Source organism: Lepidochelys olivacea, assembly GCF_965140295.1.
Source record: "Lepidochelys olivacea isolate rLepOli2 genome assembly, chromosome: 1".
In the NCBI taxonomy this organism is placed as follows: Eukaryota; Metazoa; Chordata; order Testudines; family Cheloniidae; genus Lepidochelys; species Lepidochelys olivacea.
Genome location: NC_140411.1, coordinates 209,131,732 through 209,149,702, shown reverse-complemented (window position 1 = coordinate 209,149,702; position 17,971 = coordinate 209,131,732). Strand labels below are relative to the sequence as shown.

At 44.0% G+C, this 17,971-nt stretch overlaps 1 protein-coding gene across 2 annotated transcripts in view; it reads left to right on the top strand.

The window, feature by feature from the left end:
- Positions 1-14,707, top strand: part of VTCN1 (V-set domain containing T cell activation inhibitor 1) — a 39,284-nt gene extending 24,577 nt beyond the window's left edge. The window contains exons 2-6 of one of the 2 annotated variants that reach the window (XM_084618410.1): positions 1,781-1,845; positions 7,025-7,372; positions 12,239-12,517; positions 13,620-13,786; positions 14,439-14,707. In XM_084618410.1, coding sequence (XP_084474536.1) covers positions 1,781-1,845; positions 7,025-7,372; positions 12,239-12,517; positions 13,620-13,741 — 814 coding nt within the window. In that variant the 3' untranslated portion in view covers positions 13,742-13,786; positions 14,439-14,707. Of the gene's footprint in view, positions 1-1,780; positions 1,846-3,726; positions 3,784-7,024; positions 7,373-12,238; positions 12,518-13,619; positions 13,787-14,438 lie in introns of those variants that run through there. The other variant, XM_084618411.1, reaches the window with a different exon arrangement.
- The last annotated feature ends 3,264 nt before the right edge of the window (positions 14,708-17,971 follow it).

Below are 17,971 nucleotides of genomic sequence, written 5' to 3'. Positions count from 1 at the left end.
CACATTTTGCTTTGAGCAGGGGATTGGACTAGACCTCCTGAGGTCTCTTCTAACCCTAATCTTCTATGATTCGAAAAACTCTACTTTGAATTTAACATAGTTTAAGATGGGCCCCAGTTGCATATTTTTTTTTCTTATAACCATTTCTGACTTGTATGCCTCATTACTTGTGTTCACTTAAAATCTCTCTCTTTGAAATTAATAAACTTGTTTTATTGTTTTGTCTAATTCAGTGTGTTTAAATTGAAGTGTTTGGGGAAGCTCCATTTGAGGTGACAAAATCTGTGCACATTATTTCCATTGATGAACTAACAGACCTATATAAATCTGTATTGTCCCTAAGAAGGCTGGACAGTACAGGACATAGGGGGAAAATCTGGGACGGAAAATGAGTTGGGGTCACCCTGCAGTATAACCAGGCTGGTAAAAGTTCATGTGTGGCTGGCTGCAGCACACAGAGATCAAGCTGGGAATGACTTGCATGCTGGAGGCTGTTTGTGAGCAGTCTGAGACAAACAACTGGGATAAACAACTTACATACCACCTTATGTGCTTTATGACCTTTGTTTGTTACCTCCCCTTGTACCTTGTTCCTGATATCCCAGACAAAACATCCCTATTCATTATTTTGTTACACTCCAATCTAGTACAAGATAAAATGGTTTATCTGTACTAGCCTTCTGGAATGTATTTAGGTAAATATTTAAGTGCCTGGTAATGCCTATGTTTTAGCAATGCTCGCAGCAACTTTGCCAAGTTCACATACGGGGAAGTGAACTTGTAAGCATCTGCTTTAATGCATGGCCTGAGTCTGGTTCACAGCCTCTGGTTCAGACCTCAGGTCTTGCACCAAGCCCAGTGTACCAGGCTCTTTCTCCACTACACCTGCAAGGTGCTGAACTCTCTGTTCTGACACAGCAAAACATGTGTGAGTAGTTCCATGGGCTTCAGCAGGGCTCTTGGCATGCTTACAATTAAATATGCATCAGTGATTTACTGCCCCAAGGACAGAGCGTCAAGTACCTTGCAGGATCAAGCCCCCAGAACTCAGGCTAAGGTATCAGAGGGACCCTAAGAGCTGGAAGGGCTCCGTTTACAGGCCAGGGAGGACAGATACCGCTCACTGCATATCTCACCAGTCTGAGAGGGTGGAATGATCTTCCCCAAGACCCAGGGACCATCACAAACCTCATCCACTTCCCATTCCAAGGGCAAGGTGCAGTTCGTTGTCTTTGCCGTCTCTGACATAAACATAGAACAACATGAGTATTAAAAACTAAACAAAAAACCAACCAGGAAACCCCTGCTAATACAAGACACTCCCTCCACTCCACATGCTTTTCCCCCCAGGGAGGGGATGAGAGAACAAACAACACGTGACAGATGTTAGTCATGTTGCTTAAGGCACTACAGGAAAATGCTCAGATACTGCAGTGATCAGGCCAGTATAAGAACTTATATAGAATAGATATGTCAACAAAGGGAAGAAATATTAATGAATGAGATGAGCCAGCCTTTCCCACTGTAAAAGTTCTGACCTGACCACCCACCCCCAGCTCTGCTGGTGCACCGCATTCCTGCCTGCACAGCTCACTGCTACTCCAGTCCTGCAAATGTCACCACGATGCTAATCTACCACACTCTTAGACCTGCAGCTCCCACTGTTATCCCAGCTCTGACTTTCTTCTTTGAGCAGAGACTGAGAACTATGCCCAAGTGTGTGATAATGTTATGATTTAGAGGAGAGAGTCTGCTAAATAATTTTTTTTTTTTTAAATAGCATGATCACCATCATCATAATCCTGGTAGCAGTGATTGTGCTGATCATCGGCTTTGGTGTTTCAGGTATGTGATTACTTCCTGGCAGCATTTTTTGCCCAATCTGAGCATCGTTCTGTTGCATCTCAGTTGGCGTTTTGGAAGCACATGCCACTGGGCAATCATCCTGCTGAAGGATGGACTCCCCTACTCCCCCGGCCCTGTGAGTTTGCTTCAACTGAAATTTTAGGCTTCTTGTTAATCTCAGAATATTTCAGTAGTGGTATGAATCTGTGATAATTTTTTAACTGAGTCTGGGGTCCTGCATTCTAATCCTAGCTCAGACCCTAGTATGCTGTGTAGTATCTGTCATAGAATCATAGATGATTAAGGTTGGAAGAGACCTCAGGAGGTCATCTAGTCCAACCCCCTGCTCAAAGCAGGACCAACACTAACTAAATCATCCCAGCCAGAGCTTTGTCAAGCGGGCCTTAAAAACCAAGGATGGAGAGTCCACCAGCTCCCTAGGTAACCCATTCCAGTGCTTCACCACCCTCCTAGTGAAATAGTGTTTCCTAATATCCAACCTAGACTTCCCCCACTGTAGCTTGAGACCATTGCTACTTGTTCTGTCATCTGCCACCACTGAGAACAGCCGAGCTCCATCCCCTTTGAAACCCCCCATCAGCTAGTTGAAGGCTGATATCAAATCCCCCGTCACTCTTCTCTTCTGCAGACTAAATAACCCCACTTCCCTCAGCCTCTTCTCGTAAGTCATGTGCCCCAGCCCCCTAATAATTTTTGTTGCCCTCCGCTGGACTCTCTCCAATTTGTCCACATCCCTTCTCTACTGGGGGGAACAAAATTGGACGCAATACTCCAGTTGTGGCCTCACCAGTGTCGAATAGAGGGGAATAATCACTTCCCTCGATCTGCTGGCCATGCTCCTACTAATACAGCCCAATATGCCATTAGCCTTCTTGGCAACCAGGGCACACTGTTGACTCATATCCAGCTTCTCGTCCACTGGAATTTCCAGGTCCTTTTCTGCAGACCTTTCTGAAGTCCTTTTCGGGCAAGTCACTTTGTTGTGTCAGTTTCCCCCTCTGTGGGGAAAAAACAGCATGTGATCATGTAATTAAAGACTGTGTCATAATGCATACGCAAAAGAGGGATGAATTAAGGTTCCACAGGCCACTTTATTTCTGTAATTTCCTGCCTTCTGAGGATTTCTCTTTGGAATCTTAATAGCCTTCTTTTAACATAGTTTGTTTTGTATATAAGTTCCTAGGGTTTTAAAAAGGAAAAAACAATTCTATTTATAAGCAATTATCATGGCCACCTCTTACAGATTATAATGAGGGTTTCCACTCACAACCTTCAACACTTCAGCACATTTTCAGCTTGCGCTAATTGGGCAGCTCTGCTAGCTGGCAGCAGGCACAGACTGCTATACTCTATGGACCAGCTGCTACAGGATGCATAATACATTATAACAGTGGGTTACATATGCAAGGAAGATCCATTCTACAGTCAGCATAGCCAAGTACATAGAAGCAGTGTGGCTAAATAGAGCTACCAAAGTAGAGTGCTAGGTTCTCTTCCTAGTTCTGCTGTAATATCTCAGTGGGGTGTGAAGCCTTGTTCGATAATGTGCATTGTGAAAGACATGGTGAGTGGATGAAGTGAAACATAATCTTATGATGATCTGGTTCCCAGTTCAGTGCACCTTCCCCAGGACAGTGAAATCTGCTGGTGTGGGATGGAGGAGGGATAGAAGGATCCATTTTGCCTGATTCTATTTGGCTTTTTATACAGCCCTTGGCACTGTAGTACTATCTAAAAGTGCATAAGGTGACATGACTAGCCATCTGTCATGTGTGATTGTTCTTTCTCTCTTCCTCCTCCCACGGAGAAAGTATGTGTGCTTTATGCTTTATTTTGTTTCAAATAATGTAATATGTACACTTTGCTATGTGTACTCAAGACAGCAGGTTGAAGAAATGCCTCTGGGAATGGAAGGGGGTGAGTTTTGTGTGATGCTTCTTTGTTCCTGGGGGAGTTTGTTCCAGTTTTGGATTAGCCTCTGAGAAAGCTGTACAAAGATGAGCTCTAACATTGTGTGGACAATTCCACTGTGCCTGAGGAATGGAGTTGTTAGCTCATTGCAGAGCTCTAGGCAATCTTTTCGGTATCCTGGTACCAAACTACTGAGGACTGAGGCCTTGAACTTGACTTGCTATTCTGTGGGAAGCCAGCCTAAAGAGCAAGGGCAGGTTTGATATCCTTACGGTAGCCCGTGTTGCTGAATAGACATGCTGCTGCATTCTAAGCCAATTGGAGTTTTCTGACAGCTGAGGGCTTCCTGCCAAGCTATATGGCATTGCCATAGTCCAGAAGGGAAAAGACAAAGCCATTTATTACTGAGGCCAGGTCATCAGCCGCCAGGATGGGACACAGTCTCCTGAGTAGCTGTAGATGATGGAACATGCTGCTTGCAGTTGTTGATAGAACAGGTTGCTTGTCTGTGTCCCATTCAGAAGTCCAGTTCTGTGCAACCATAGGAAAGAACTAAGGGGAATCAGGAGGAAGAATTGTATTTACAATTAATATAATCAAATTGGGAGGCCAGGTAGCCAGCCAGGATGGCCCTAAGCAAATGTCTATCTCCACTTCCACAACACATTTGATCCCATCCCTTTTTCAAAAGTGTTATGAATATTATTGATTGTGTAATTTGGTATGTATACTTTCCATTATATAAACCCTTTTAAAATTGGCTTTGTTCACTTGCATTTATTCTTTCCCCATTTAATACCATTTAGTTGATTTTTTTCCTCTTATTTCTGCTCTGTTTGTTATCTTTTCTTCCATCTTTTTCGGTCTGTTTTCCTCTCCATATCACTGTTCTCTATTTCCTTCTCTTCTCCTTCTTTTCCCTTTCTATTCTATGTTCTCTTCTTCCTTCTTCCAAATTTCCAGTCTTTCTTCCTCTCCCACTCTCAATTCTTTCTTTAACTTTTTTCTATGTGTATGTACAGCACCTAGCGCAATGTGATCTCATTTGGGGCCCCTAGAAGCTAATGTAATACAAATGAAAATAATAATAAAGGAGACAGAGGTGCTTAACTGTCTGACACAGTATTTGTGGTCTGTTGCCTTATGTACTTGCCTCATTAGTCATTGGCTAACATATTCCACCCTTTTAAATTTAGTCTCCTTCCTTCTCTTCTTATTTCTTTCATCTGGATACAGGATGAACCCACCTGCCAGCTTGCCTTGGGTGTGAACCAAAGAGAATAGGAGATGTCATAAATATAAAGGGAAGGGTAACCACTTTTCTGTATACATTGCTATAAAATCTCTCCTGGCCAGAGGCAAAACCCTTTCACCTGTAAAGGGTTAAGAAGCTAAGGTAACCTAGCTGGCACTACCCAAAATGACCAATGAGAGGACAAGATACTTTCAAATCTGGGGGGGGGGGAGGCTTGATCTGTCTGTGTGATGCTTTTGCCGGGAACAGATCAGGAATGCAGCCTTACAACTCCTATTAAGTTAGTAAGTAATCTAGCTAGTAATCCTTTTGTTTAATGGCTGGTAAAATAAGCTGTGCTGGAGGGAATGTCTATTCCTGTTTTTGTGTCTTTTTGTAACTTAAGGTTTTGCCTAGAGGGATTCTCTATGTTTTGAATCTGATTACCCTGTAAGGTATTTACCATCCTGATTTTACAGAGGTGATTCTCTTACTTTTTCTTTAATTAAAATTCTTCTTTTAAGAACCTGATTGATTTTTCATTGTTCTTAAGATCCAAGGGTTTGGGTCTGTGTTCACCTGTACAAATTGGTGAGGATTCTTATCAAGCCTTCCCCAGGAAAAGGGGTGTAGGGCGTGGGGAGATATTTTGGGGGAAGACGTCTCCAAGTGGGCTCTTTCCCTGTTCCTTGGTTAAAATGCTTGCTGGTGGCAGCATAGGGTTCAAGGACAAGGCAAAGTTTGTACCTTGGGGAAGTTTTTAACCTAAGCTGGTAAGAATAAGCTTAAGGGGTCTTTCATGCAGGTCCCCACATCTGTACCCTAGAGTTCAGAGTGGGGAAGGAACCTTGACAGGAGAGTTCTGTCCTAGAAGGAAAAGACCCTGAGTTAGGGATTCACTGGGCTGCCAGCCCATCAATAGGCTCCTGACAGAACAAGGAGCAATGGTCTCAAGTTACAGTGGGGGAGGTCTAGGTTGGATATTAGGAAACATTATTTCACTAGGAGGGTGGTGAAGCACTGGAATGGGTTACCTAGGGAGGTGGTGGAATCGCCATCCTTAGAGGTTTTTAAGACCTGGCTTGACAAAGCTCTGGCTGGGATGATTTAGTTGGGGTTGGTCCTGCTTTGAGCAGGGGGTTGGACTAGATGACCTCCTGAAGTCTCTTCCAACCCTGATATTCTATGATTCTAAGGTAGATTCAGCTCTGCCTCTGAGCATGATGGGAAATAATCACATTAAAAACCTCCTGCTGTCTCCCTAGGGTAGTTTGGGTGAGACAGCCTGTAGAGGAGTATTGCACAGAAAGAGGATCTGGCTCAGGCAAGGAGTTTGTTCCCAAGGTGATCTGCTAGGACAAAAGCTGGGGATCTGTGGAGATCTGCTGCTCTGTAATGGAGGCCAGTAGCCTGAAGAAGGCAAACGCTGATTTGCTAGATCCCACTACTGGTGGAATGTATGTTGGCCTTTTTATTTTTCTCTTGAATGTTACATCTCTGTAGAATGAGGAGTTTGCTGTTTGCAGTATCTTTTGTAAATACCTACACCTGTGGAAGGAATATAAAGAGACCCTGAGCAACAAAAGCTTTTGTCAAAAGCCATTTATATCTGCACTTTTAAAAAAAGAGTCAGTGAGAAAAATCCCCTAGAAAGGGAATCAAGCTAGTAGAGAACATGCTTTTATAACCTTTATCGAAATGATTTTCTCTTGTCCTTTGGGGAGGAACTGCTTTTCAGAGTGGGAAGGTACGTTGTAATAACACCCCAAAGAGCTTTGTAAAAAGCGTTTTTACGAAACACAACTCAAAAACCAGATTCCAGTAGCTCTAGCCACACCAGGATCTGCAGTAGCCAGCTGCTAGTGCCCTTCTGAGGTGGTTAAAGGCATTCTGCCTCTGGCTTGGTCGTTCACATTGCAGCAAGAGCCTGTTAATGCCCAGGGTGTTCTGGCTTGCTGCTGTCCTTTACCCATCACATTGTCATGGCACTGAACGTGTGCTCTTTCATTGCAGGGAGACGCTACATCAGTGTCACCACACTAACCTCTGCTGGGAACATTGGGGAAGATGGCATCCTGGGCTGCACTTTTGAACCTGACATCAAGCTCAGCAACATAGAGATTCGGTGGGCTAAAGCTGGGGTCTCTGGGATGGTGCATGAGTTTAAAGGCGGCAAGGACCATCTAAAGGACCAGGATGAAGTGTTCAAGGGCCGGACAGCGGTGTTCGCAGAGCAGGTGATTGGTGGGAACGCCTCCTTGATGCTGAGAGATGTGCAGCTCTCCGATGCTGGTGCTTACAAGTGCTCTGTCACCACATCCAAAGGGAATGGAGAAGCAGGGCTGGAATATAAGACCGGAGGTGAGGAAAACCTAGTGAGAGAGCCAAAAAAACCAAGCCAAACCCAGAGGAGTTGTTTCCGGAATTCTGTTATTTGTGACAGGCCCGGCTAATGCAGATAGGCACCATGCAAACTGAGCTGCACTGCTCTGCTCATACACCAGAATCCTCACATTTAGCATCCTCTTCTATTCCAGTCCAGGGTCCCCCCAGAGCTCCACCAACTCATTTCTGTCCAAACATGCAGCACATCCTTCTCTAACAGGCCTTGGACACTGTACACCTCTGTCAAGTCCCTCACTCCTGACCCTCAGCCCTACTGCTATTTCAGTGCTGGGGCACTCCACCACTACAGGTCTGCCCATGCTCCTCAATCCTAACCTGCAATGGCTGCTGCTATTCCATTCCTGAGCCTCCTGCCACAAATCACGCTGTGAAGTGGGCAAACTCCCTCAAGCAATCAAGGACAGTGTGCTAAATCCCGTCAACTTGCATTGGTGCCTGTAGGGCAGTAAAATGAATCCAGGATTCTGGAGATGGATGGCAAGTCACACTACAGCCAACTCTGGAATTCAGGTTCCAGAGCTGTGCAAGCTTCCATTTAAACATATATATGACCTCCCTGCATGACAGTTTTTGATGATCCCTTTGGAACTACAAGGGTAAATCCAGGTATATCTCCCAAATTTACCAGTCCTTTTCTGTGCTTCCTTCTGTCTCAACTGTTCCTGAGACTTGCTGCATCTTCCCTGTGGTTCTCTAGCAAAACATTTGAGTAAGGAGAAACGTGGGACTAGCTAAGTAATTCACTGTGGGGAATCTGAGGTTTGTCTCCTGCTTCAGAAATTGGAGGGTGTTTGAGACCTGGGAGTTGACAGGTTACTCAGCTCCTAGCGGAAGCAGTGCTGCCTGTCATATGAGACTAGTGAAACAGTCGCTTTCTTCTAACACTGAACAAGGAGCTTTATTAGGCGTTGTCTACCCTGGGATTTTTGCATGACACCTGCTGCAGATTCTGCCACGTCAAGGGTATTCTCAAAAAACAGCCAGTTTCCTCTCCCTTTGTGCCACTCAGGGAGCAGATCAGGACAGAGAATCTGGCCTTCGGGCCTTAATTAGTCCTTCTTTGTGCTAACTGTTCTAATTCACAGGGCTTTGTTTTACTGTGTAGATCTGTAAAATCATGCTAAGTTACAGTACCTTAGCAAACTTCTTGTAGAGAAAATATTTCTTTCATCAGTGACATTTTTGCATTCTGCATATCAGAATGAATTTGTGCAGCAGTTTGCTGTCCCCTTCATGCTCCCACTCGACTATACTGTAGATCTCTAATCAATGATTTCACCCACTGTGATCTGTCCACACTTCCCCTTGCTTCCAGGAAAATTGGAAAGCACTGCAGCAACCTCCTTCCATTCTCTGCCAGAATGAGGCATCTCGAATTATCCGTGGCCAGAAGTGTATTGCTGTAGGTCAAAGGATAAGAGGGTAGGGAAAGTAAACAAGAGAAAAGAATGTAGAAGAGTTTCCTTGGAGCTTCCAAAGAAATTCAGGGACTTCCCCTCCCTTTCCATGTCTTTGCTCTGGGAAATAAAATTATTTTTAAATGCCCCATTTAGAAACATAATTTAACTTTTCCTCCATTGACTGTTTTTGCTTTTCTCGGTTGCTCAGCTGACTACATAAAGGGCCTGATTCTAACTTCATACATGCACACTATTTATAGAATCGAACCATCTGCCTGGTAGCGATTTCATAGGAATCCAGGTCGCTCTTGTGTAATAATAATTAGATTTTATTAATTATTGAGTGACTGCATTTTCTTTCCATAGCTCAGATCATAACTAGAGCCATGTGAACTACTTCTAGCAAGGAATTGATGGTCACATCTGGAGCCCTTTTCTGTTTGCCAGTTTTCTACAAACTTTGATATTTGCTAATTTGTTCATTAAGAAAAAATATTTATTCTAACATTAGTGCCAATGGGTTGGTCATATCATGGCTATTGTGTCAGATGTTTATTAGTGGATCCTTGTGATTGTTCATCTAGTAATGCTGTAGTTTCTGCTCCATGATTGGAGGCCTGAAACTTTTTAAAAATAGGCTTTAAATTACTATAACATTGTCATGTTGAAGATGGTCATGCAGATACTTCCAGGGCAAGCCTTTGCACTATCAAATATTCACATGAGTATTTGTGACATGTTTTACTTTGTATGAACATTTTAGTTAAATTCATCTAAATCTTTGACACAGGCTGGTCGTCTTTAATCCAGCCACATTTGCAGAAAGTGAATTAACATGGTTGTGGATAGCATTGCTGCTAATCCGAAGGTTTAATCATACAAAAGTTCACCGTATTCACCTAGCAGTAGTTATAACTAGCTTTCCATTACTAGCTTGATATGTTTTTTTGTTTTGGGTGGTTTTTTTTTGTTTAAGCCTTCCTCAGAAAACACACTTTCTAGCTAGAATTTCTTAGGGGTGCTCTCCTGCTAGAGGAGACTTTTTCAGAGCTATTTCAAGCTAACCAGACACAATATTTTTGAAGACATGGGATTAGCATAATTGTATTTTCAAAATCAAAAATCAGGGACACGGAGTTGACATTTTTAGGGTCACAAAATAGTTATAGAAAAGGCAAAAATGCACTTTACAAATGCGTATTGGTGTTGCTATTGCCAGCTTGTGACTAAACAGTGGCACAAACATAATTCTTAGAGTGGAGAATAGTTGTTCAGTACTGTAGTATTCTGAATTAGTTTATGATGAAACACTACATTCACTTTGAGGAAGTCTACACTCATTTGACTTTTCTCTGCAATCCAGATACTGTTCATCACTTTGAACACACATTCCACATGACTTTGTTCCTGGTAACACACAGCAATGAAAAAAACCAGGACAAACTATGAGTGGCATGGTAAATCTGGTATATGTGTCTCTTTTACATAAGCCCATGCGTTCAAAAGCGCTCAACACTCACAATTAGGGCTAAATTTTCAATTGTGAATGCTGAGCGCTTCTGAAAAATTCTGCCATAATAATCAAACCTATCACTACTATAAATGAGTACAACGCCACTGAGGTCAAGAGTATTTCACCTGCTTATGTCATCTTTGGATCTGTGTTATGCCTGTAAGAGCTTATTTTCACTAAAGTGCTTTATGGCTTGTATGTCACTGGATGTAGTTACCATGAGTCAGTACATGCACGTGGCAGCCATTTTTAATGTGCTTGCTGTTGCACCCACACTAGTGTTGCCCTCAGCCATGTGAGTGGCCATGTCTTCTGGGCATGTATCTCAGAGTTTGCAGACCCAGGCCACATAGCAGTGCTTTGAGGTGACCTTTGGGGACACCCTCATGAGCAGCTAGGGGAATTGTGAGAGGAGAGGTCAAACTCTTGCAGCTTTCACAATCAGAGGACCCTTCCCCCACAACCACCCATCACCGTTGGGGAAAAAAAAAAATCCCCCAATTCCTTTTGGGCTGGTTCTCCACAATAATCATGGGTTCAGAAGTCACCAACTTTTTTAAAAGTTCCAGTCCAACCACATGGGCCCCAGTTGCAGGCCAACTTATTTTAGAGACTAATCTGCAAACACTCTTTCTGGAGCATGGAGGCTGCACAAGCCCAAGACCTGTCACCTCTGGTATAGCAGGGGTTGCAGCCTGACCAGCTGGCAGCCTGACAATGGGGGACTGAATAAGACGAATGGGCCTGCCATACTTGGTTGAGTGAAGGGCTGAATGGACTTCTGGTGGGTGAAGTGCACACAGGCAAGCAGTATTATTATACCAGGCCCAAGGGCACAGAGTAGTGGGACTACATTGTTCTTCAGACCTAGGCTGGGCAGCCGTGGTTCTAAAAAGCTCACATAAGGAAGGCTGCTTTTCTGGAACTCTTTTGAAGAGCTCACACTGGCCCTGAAGCACCAGAGTACCAGGAGGAGAGCCTTGTTCTCTGTGCAAAAGCTTGTGGCAATTGGCCTGGAGGAAGTGGCCACCTCTGATTGGTGCAGGTCACTTGGGGACCAGTTTGGAGTCAGTAAATCCACTATGGATTCTGCAGTGCTGGAACTTTGTGATGCTATAAATCAATAGTCCCCAAACTTTTTACCTCGCCCCTCCCCCCCCCCACCTACCTACTTCTGGGAGGGGGAATGAGGACGGGGTAAGGAGGTCGAGGCTGGGGCCACAGCTGAGGGCAGAGGTGGGAGTGAACCCTTGGCTGGGACCCTTGATGTGGGGGCTGGCAGCCGCGGCCAGAAGCAGATCCCTGGGCCACATGGCTGGCAGCTGGGGCCAGGGGCGGAGCTGGGTGGTGCTCCCTCCTTGCCCCCAGATTAAAGACCTCTGCTATAACTGGTATGCTGCAGGAATGCGTGGTGAGGGTGGCCAAAGTAGTTCTACAAGCACATTTGCCTGTTTTTCTTGAACGTATTTTCTCTCCCCTGTTATGAGAAATATTCTCAGAAGAGGGGGAAGTGGCCAGTTGACTAAAGGGGAAACAGGGGCCCTGACTCTACAGTTTAATCAAGTGCCAACTGGAAAACTAAGAGAAATGTTTTCCCCAGAGGCTGTAAGGTTCAGGCAGGTGCCTCAGTGGAACTTGTTAGCTTGATAAACCAAGTTGCTCAGGTATAAGGAACTTTGGGATATTCTGTATTCAGTCCCAGACATAGTTAATTGCATGGAACTCTGCCTGCCATGGAAGGATGAAGACTGGTGCTTGAATCTCTGGTTTCAGGGTAAGTACTTAGATGTTACAGTAATAGGCCCTCTAGAAATACGATACAGCAGACAGGCACAGTCGGTATTTTATACCAGATGCCTAGAGGTTCCAGTTTTGTTCACCACTCTTCTCTTTTAACTGATTCTACAGCCTTCAGCTCTCCAGAGATGCATGTGGATTACAACAGCAGCATGGACACCCTGCGGTGTGAGGCTCCTCGGTGGTTCCCGCAACCTGTTGTGGTTTGGACCTCACACAATAACACCAGGGACAACTTATCTGAGGTCTCCAACACCAGCTTCAAGCTGAACTCTGAGAATGTGACTATGAACGTGGTGTCTGTTCTGCACAACATCACAGCTAATACTACCTATACCTGTGTTATCAAGAATGACATTGCCAAAGCTACAGGGGACATCGAAGTGACAGGTACATTCCAGCACCACTTAAAGGCATTAGACATGGGCTGAAGATGTGTTAACGACTGCATGGGGGCTTACGTAGTATGGAATTTGGAGTGAGCTACAGAGCCTTTCCAGTTGCTGGTTCCAATCCAGACCCCAGCTAGGATAGGCTGGATGGCTCAGGGGGACTAAGGGACCTTTTACCTCCCAGTTGCTTGTTCTAAATCTGGTCCTAGCTTAGGGCTTGTCTACACATACAGAGCTTCAACTGCGCAGTCGCACTGCTGAAGCACGTTAGTGAAGCGGCGTAGTTAACCTGTGAGAGGCAGTAGCTACGTTGATTGGAGAAGCTCTCTCATCAACATAGCGCTGTCTACAGCAGGGCTAGGTCGGTATAACTGCATCGCCCAGGGCGGTGGATTTTTCGCACCTCTGAGTGATGTAGTCATACCGATGTAAGTTTGTGGTGTAGGCCTGGTCTTAGTCAAAGGGAAATTTATCTAAGCGTACCTGAAAATATTCTCATTGAGTAAGAAAGTCCACAGATCCACTGCGATGAGTCTTCAGCCTGCATGTAATTGGGGGTAGAACTGGACCTGTCAGGCACTGACACTAGGGGAATAGACTGACTGTTGAGAACTTCCATATCTGGGATCATTCCATTTGATGGTCTCTCATTAGAGACAGTGTTCACTATAGCTTGACAAGACAAATGGTCTCTCCTGCTGCGGAGCACGGCAATAGAGGTGACAGTGAAAACTTTTGGAAATTTGAAACTGTTTGAGGAGCTCTCCATGGGGATACTTTCCTCTAACAAAAAAGCAACTTCTATCTGGCGACTAAAGTGTTCCGTTTGTTTCAAGAGTGGATTGCATCTTTTGGACCTTGTTTTGAAGAAAGGAAATTTTCAGATAAACTTAGACAAGTTTTCCTACTCTTCACCATGCTGAGGTCCACAGAACTGTCACAATGGGAATTTCACAGCAGTGTCCTTGCAGAGTGGGAAGCAGGATCATCCTTTACCCATGGCTATTAAAGAGAGGAAACTCTGGATGCTTATCTTCCCCATGGTGGGGACAAATATGTGAATAAGACAATTCCCTTCAGTCTTTTTTCTTCATTTACAGATTCCAGCATCAAGACGACTGTTCATTTGCAGCTACTGACCATGAACATGGCATCAGCCTCCTTATCCCCTCTTGCCCTTTACTGGATACTTCTACCTCTCCTGTACCTGATGGCTTTGTAGTGCTTGATCTCCATAAAGAAATGTGAAGAGGAGTTAGAACTGGAGGTAAGATTGGAAGGAGAAGTGCAGGGGACAGATCGGTGTGTGGAGACTGTCATTACTGAGCCTTATTAAAGCAACAGGTTGGATCCCAGACCTCTGTGGCTATGGTAGTAGCTCTTTTTGCTGGCTGAATCCTTCCCCCACCCTTCTGCTTTTGAAGCTAGCATTACAGAGGTGTCCTTTCCTGGATTCCCTCATTCTCCCACAGCCCTCCCCACTTTCTCTGTTTCTTTCCCTATGTTCTCTCCCTCCTTCCCAAATGCTCATTCTTCCACTCAACCCTTTATGCCTCACATCCTTCCCTGCAGGGTTACAGCCTCAACAGTGCCATTGCAGCAGGGGATAGCAATAGGTAATCAACTAAAACAGAAGGCCCATGATCTCTCTCTACAGGACAGACACCACAGCAGTGCTGAGTATGAGAAAAAAAATTTCAGTTTTATCTTCCCTGATGGACTCAGAACTGTCACTATGGCCACCTCCAGGCCTCAGGGTATAGAGTGGGACTAATCTGAAGCTGCTGCTAGTCAGTGTGGGCTTTGCTGCTGTTACTGTGTTGGTTGGTTCATGGACCTGGTTTTTTTTAAAATAAATAAATAAATAAATAAAAAGTTGGGTATGATGGATGTTAATTTATTTTTCTTGTATCTGAAAGATGATTAATTCCACAAGCATACCAGGCGGGATTAAGTGAGAAGGAAGACGTCCGAACCAGAGAATGGGACACATTTTCTTACCTTGATAACTTAGTGATCAAAACTTTGGTATTATCGATCTATGAAGGCTCTAGCCTTGATCACGCAGCTGGAAAAAGGATTTGCCACATTGGATCAGATTGGTGCCTTGAGTTCAGCATATTAGAATATGCAAATTGTGTATTTTCTTAAAATGACCTATAACATTTGATTACCCAGGCCTCACTAATCTATCAGAATTCTCTGAATGTGTCAATAAAATAATGGATTAAGAAAAACTAGTTGACAATTTATTTGAACTTTGTCAAAGGGTTTATAAAAGTCCCATACTAAAGAAGTTATGTAGTCATGATGCAAGAAGCTGGCTAAGAGAGAGAAAACAAAGGCTAGGAATAAATTAATATTCATCATGGCAAAGGGTGAATGGTGGGGAACTATATTAGGATTTTGGTTGTTTAATATATATATTAATAATTTGGAAAGTAGAGTGAGTTGTGAAGAAGCAATATTTGCAGATGACCTAAACTCTGTTTAGGTTACCAATACCAGTAAGGACCAAGCGGACTGAGTAGGCAGCATGCTGGCAGATGAAATTCAGGGTTGACAAATGGAAAGTAATGCATATTGGAGGTAATAATTGCCAATTCAGGGAAAAGGCCTGAGCATCACTGCAGACATCTCAATGAAAATCGCTGCAGAGAGTGTGTAGAAGTGGCAAAAAAGCAAACAAACTGTTAGTACGTACAAGGGATGAGAAGGCGAATAATATGGAGAACATTATAATGCTATTATAAAAGTCATCTAGGATATTGTGTTGTTCTGGTCACCCGATTTCAAAAAAAGATGTAGGGGAAGGAAAAGGGGTTCACAGATCAAAGCTGATCAGGAACATTTTGACAACACACTTATCCATCGGAAAATGCTGATTTATTGAAACAAACATTTTGCAGAAACGTCAGTTTTGATGAAACTTTGGTTGGAAGATTTCTCAGATCCAGGGTGTGATTTCTGATCAAAAGCAGAGTGCACCACATCAGAATAGCCTGGTGGTTAGGGTATACACCTGGATTGTAAGAATCAGGTACAGCCAGGACTTGAAATTAGGGCGCATTACATGCCAGCGGAGTGCTCTAACCACTTGGTGGTTGTGGGGGGAATCTCTCACTCCAAAGCTTTTGAAAAGTCTTGGATTCTTTCTGCATCAGAACACAAATGTTGAAACCACTAAATTTTTCACAAACAAATCTTGTTTTCCAGCCAGCCCTATTCACAGATGGGTAACAAAAAACGATTTGTAGTTTGAAAAACTCTCATATGAAGAGAAATTGAAAGGATAGGATTGTTTAGAAGGGCTACTAGGATGATCCGAGGAATGGAAAACCTGTCTTATGAAAGGAGACTTAAAGAGCTTGGCTTGTTTAGCCTAACCAAAAGAAGGCTGAGAGGAGATGATTGCTCTCTATAAATATATCAGAGGGATAAATACCACAGAGGGAGAAGAATTATTTAAGCTCAGTACCAATGTGGACACAAGAACAAATGGATATAAACTGGCCATCAGGAAGTTTAGACTTGAAATTAGACGGATTCTAACCATCAGAGGAGTGAAGTTCTGAAACAGCCTCCCAAGGGAAGCAGTGGGGGCAAAAGATATCTGGCTTCAAGACTAAGCTTGATAAGTTTATGGAGGAGAGGATATGATGGAATAGCCTAATATTGGCAATTAATTGATCTTCGACTAACGGTAGCTATGCCCAATGGCCTGTGATGGGATGTTAGATGGGGTGGGATCTGAGTTACCACAGAGATGGGTGTCTGGCTGATGAGTCTTGCTCAGGGTTTAGCTGATGGCCACATTTGGGGTTGGGAAGGAATTTTCCTCCAGGGCAGAGGTCTTGAGGGTTTTTCGCTTTAGAATCATAGAATATCCAGGTTGGAAGGGACTTGAGGAGGTCATCTAGTCCAACCCCCTGCTCAAAGCAGGACCAATCCCCCATTTTTGCCCCAGATCCTAAATGGCCCCCTCAAGGATTGAGCTCACAACCCTGGGTTTAGCAGGCCAATGCTCAAACCACTGAGGTATCCCTCCCCCCGCCCCCTTCCTCTGTAGCGTGGGGCACGAGTCACTTGCTGGAGGCTTCTCTGCACCCTGAAGTCTTTAAACCATGATTTGAGGACTTCAATAGCTCAGACATAAGTTAGGGGTTTGTTACGAGAGTTGCTGGGTGAGATTCTGTGGCCTGCATTGTGCAGGAGGTCAGACTAGATGATCATAATGGTCCCTTCTGACCTTAAAATCTATGATTCTATGTTTACCTTAGAAAGGAGCAAATAGAAGAGGACATGAAAAATATATAAAATAAGCAATAGTCTAAACAAGACAGATTTCTAACTCTTATTTATCCTGTCTCATAACACAAGAACTAGGGGACAGTCACAATTAAATTGAAAGGTGACATTTAAAACTGGTGAAAAAGAGAGTTTGTAACTGGATTGTTGAACTTATTGCTACAGAATACTGAGGATGAGATCTTAGTAGGATTAAAAAAGGATTAGATATTTACAGTAAAATCTGTTTTATCTGCCACTTCACCAACTGGAAAGCTCTATAAACCAGCATTTCTGATCTTCATTGAAATTCCAGTTTATAGTCCAGTTGGCACAGAGCCAACAGCGGGTGAGGAGGGGTGTGGAATGTGAGCTCTGGGAGGTCGTTTGGGTGCGAGAGGGGGCTTGAGGCAGCAGGCTGGGATGCAGGGTACCGGATCTGGGGGGTGCTCACCTCTGGCGGCTCACCACAAGTGGCAATCTGTCCCAGCTGCTCCTAGGTTCCCTTCCAATGGGCGGTATGGAGCTAGTGCTCAGGGCAGGATGGGGGCAGTGCGTAGAGCCACCTGCCGCATCTCTGCCTAGGAACAGCTGGAACAGACCACCACTTGTGGGTACCCGCCTGAGGTGAGCAACCCCCAGATCCAGCACCCTGCAACCTCTTCCACGCCCCAGCCTGCTGCCCTGAGCCCCCTTCCGCACCCAAACTCCCTCCCTCTTAGTTACCCGGCATTTTTCACTTACCGGCACCCCCCATTCCCTCAACATGCCAGATAAAACAACTTTTACTGTACATGGATAGCAAGAATATTAATTCTTCATATAGTAATTAACTAGTTATAGAGTTACAATGAAGAAATGATTTACTAGATAAATCATTCAACCAGTAACGACAACAACATTCTATCAGCTCTTATCAGCATGCAGCTCCACAAGTGCTTGTATTGGTCATACAATTATTCAGGCCTCGTAACAGCTCTCTAGTTTTAGGCTTCCTGTCTGCCTTGGACCGTGAATTGCAGATGCTGGCTATATGCTACACCCAGTAGCATTTTGAATTTTCTCCCTAACTTTAGTCAGTTTTATTGTGTGGCCTTTTTTGTGTGTGGTTTTTAAAAACTGAAATTATGTTTCTATGTAACCCTTGAAAACAATCATTCTTCTA